The 3,180-nt window shown below is 46.3% G+C and overlaps 1 protein-coding gene across 1 annotated transcript; it reads left to right on the forward strand.

Moving 5' to 3' along the window:
• Positions 1 to 1,698: 1,698 nt before the first annotated feature.
• On the forward strand, positions 1,699 to 2,721 carry LOC126264195 (uncharacterized). Its single transcript, XM_049961053.1, has 2 exons — positions 1,699 to 2,531; positions 2,612 to 2,721. Exons 1-2 carry the CDS (start codon positions 2,259 to 2,261, stop codon positions 2,714 to 2,716), a joined length of 378 nt encoding a protein of 125 aa, XP_049817010.1. The 5' UTR covers positions 1,699 to 2,258; the 3' UTR covers positions 2,717 to 2,721.
• Positions 2,722 to 3,180: the final 459 nt, after the last annotated feature.

Here is a 3,180-nt window from a genome sequence, read left to right on the forward strand (position 1 = left end):
TAAATTTACCAAAGAATAGTTTTGTACATAATCTGGGTTCATTAGCAACGAAGGCAGTTTGTTTATCAAACAAAAGAAACACATTCAATATTCATACATTCTTCCTTTCTATTTACCTGGAAGAATATCATCATCTAACACATGTCTGATCTGTATTCCAAATAAATGCTTTTCTAAGAAAATTGTGTCTCAATTCTTGACTCTGTTATAGCGTAAGCTTTATTTTCAATTATAAGATGTTTTTTCGCATTGTAAATTAAATTGTATCAGAAGAATGTTTCTCTGTTAACTGTCACAGGAGGATAGCTCCTCCATTATTATTATAGAATCCTGTGTTCAGAATATCTCGACAATTTAGAATATCATCTTTCTATATTTGGTATCGCCAATATAAAATCGACCAACAAGCAAAATGAAATAACTGAAATATCAGTTGTCAGTCAGTTGTCAAAACAAACGTACAGGTCCAGAGTTCTCTTTTTTTTTTATTGGGTCAAATAGGGGAAAATATACAAGACGCATTCTGTTGGATGTCGAAGGCAGTGTCGGACTAACCGACTAAAAACCCCTCTCCGGACATCGATCCGAAGATCATGGCCTAAGAGTATAACCATATAGGTTTAGGAAAATAGAGAGAAGGAAAAAATTAAAGAGGTTTGCAGCTAACCGCCACATACTAAAGAAAAGATGTCCCAAAGAGACGCAGAGGTCTAGACAGCCAAGAGATAAGGTCTCTTGCATCTGTCAGATTCACAGGGTTGGATGTCATGCAAGCATGCAATCTCCGGATTAGAGTGTTGAAAGATAGATCTCCGGAGATTGAGGGCATGTTTGCGCCGCAGCTCCAAAAGAGAGGAAATGTTGTATTCGAAACAGACTTGTCTGTTACGAATATAGTATGGGACACCAAGGGCCGACCTCACTAGCCACATGTAGGTCCCTTGCAGGGACCTAATGAGCCAAGGGGCGGCTGTGCCCCATATAGGAAAAGCATAAGTGAAAAGAAAGTGGACTGTCGCGTTAAAAACACGCAGCTTAACTAAAGAGGAAAGACGTTTAGAAAGGAAGAAAGATTTCAAAGCAACAAAGGCTACTAGAGCTTTCCACGTTACCAAAGCGACCTGGCGAGAGAAACTGAGTTTCTTGTCAAGTATGACACCCAGGTACTTGGCGCTGGGACTCCACTCAACTTGATGATCATTGATAAGGAATTTAGGTGGCAACCTTCGTCGATTTGAGAAGAAGATAGCTTCGGATTTAGAACGATTGATCTCCAATCTCCATCGAGAGTACCAACAGAGCAGTTTAGGCAGGAAGTTCCTAATATGGATCTCCGCATAAACTATACATCTATGGGAGCTAATTAAGGCAACGTCATCGGCATACATTGCTATAGTAACTCTAGGACAAGATGGTATGTCGCTACAATAGAGATTGAAGAGAGTAGGTGATAGTTTGGAGCCTTGCGGGACACCAGCGGTAATAGTTCTCGAAGAAGAGAACTCGCTTCCAACCTTGGAACGAAAGGAGCGGTTGGAAAGGAAAGAGCGGATAGAGCCGATCAGATAAGAAGGAAAATTTAACGAAGCCAGTTTGTGTATTAGACCAGCGTGCCAAACCCTGTCAAATGCCTGCTTGACATCAAGGAGCAACATGGTACCATGCTGCCCCTTGTTACGCCTTCCAGCCATGTCCTCGGTCACTCGCAAAATCTGATGACCGGTACCATGGCCTCGACGAAATCCAAACTGAGCGTTCGGCAGGATGTGCTGGTCAGCCATAAATTCCTCAAGCCGAGTCCGAATAACCTGCTCCGCCACCTTGCTTAGCGAAGAAAGGAGGCTAATGGGACGATAACTGCTAGCAAGGTGGGCAGGTTTGTTGGGTTTTAAAATGGACACTACCGTTGCCACCTTCCATGCCGACGGGAAGTAGTGGAGACCGAGCATCGCATTTATAATGTTAGTAAGCATTACCACCTGAATGGTAGCAAGCTTCTTAAGGGCCACGTTGGGGATGGTGTCTGGGCCGGGACTTTTCCGGTTATTGAGGGCTTTAAGGATACCTCTGACTTCGCTGGGAGAAGTAGGAAGAATGTCACTATCAGGTTTTGGGAAAGTCATAGAGTCCACCTGACGGCTGATGGAGTTGTGCTCTACAACAAACCCAGGAAGACTGGCGTTTGGAGAGCATTGCCGCTCAAGGGAGTCTGCAAACACCTCCGCTTTATCCTTGTCCAGGACGACTTTGATGCCATCATGAACAAGGTGCGGATAGCGCATACGCCTCCCTCAGATAGACCTTATGACTTTCCAGGTACGACGAGGATGGAGTTCGGCCTCTGCTATGAACTCCTGGAACGAGGAGCTCCGGAGTTCAAGCAGGCAGGCCCGGACCTCACGGCTCAGGGCGTTGTACCGGGCCTTGATGAAGGGGTCCCGAGTACGCTGCCAAAGTTTCCTGCTACGGTTTTTCTTCCTGATGAGGGTGACAACCTCGCCAGGAAGACTATGCTGCTTGCAGATGTTAGGGTAAGCATGCGTCGACCGTTCTAAGGCTGTCAGGATGTCATTTGACAGCCTATCCACTTCACCGTCTATATCCCTTTCAGAGTTCAAAATCCTGCACCGCAAATCGGTGGTTTCCATTAAATAACGGAATTGCAACCAGTTGGTTTTCCTCTTACGAGGCTCCCACTGGCAACAATTCTCGTTAAGTGCAAGGGAGATCGGGCTGTGGTCCGAAGACAACACCTGGTGGTTAATGACCTCCGGCACCTCTGTGATGTTTTTGCAGAGGAACATGGAAAGGATATCAGGTCGGCATGAGGGACTATCAGGGAAGTGGTTTGGCGTCTCGGTGGTTTCCACCGAGAACCGGTAGTCCAGTGACGCCCGCAGCAGGAAACCGCCGTTGGTGTTAGATTTTACACAACCCCACGCTGTGTGCTTACTGTTGAAGTCCCCAGCAATGACTGTACGACATTTGGGATGCAGGATGGACGGGAGATTGAGTCAGGAAACTCTCTCAGTCGGTCGAACATAAGCCGAGACAATCCTAAGCGGACCACTTTCTAGGGCGAGTTCGACTCCAATCGACTCGCCCAGAAAGAGGGACGTATCGATCCTCTCTGGTGCCTGATGGAGTTCCGGATCAGAATGCCAACCCCTCCACCTGCTC

Source organism: Aethina tumida, chromosome 1, assembly GCF_024364675.1.
Source record: "Aethina tumida isolate Nest 87 chromosome 1, icAetTumi1.1, whole genome shotgun sequence".
NCBI lineage: Eukaryota > Metazoa > Arthropoda > Insecta > Coleoptera > Nitidulidae > Aethina > Aethina tumida.

Bases quoted from the DNA above. Each gene is read 5' to 3' on its own strand.
- LOC126264195 (XM_049961053.1), top strand. From the start codon at position 2,259: ATGAACAAGGTGCGGATAGCGCATACGCCTCCCTCAGATAGACCTTAT. The intron at 2,532-2,611 runs GTAAGCATGCGT...TATCCCTTTCAG, and splicing joins TGCTGCTTGCAGATGTTAGG to AGTTCAAAATCCTGCACCGC.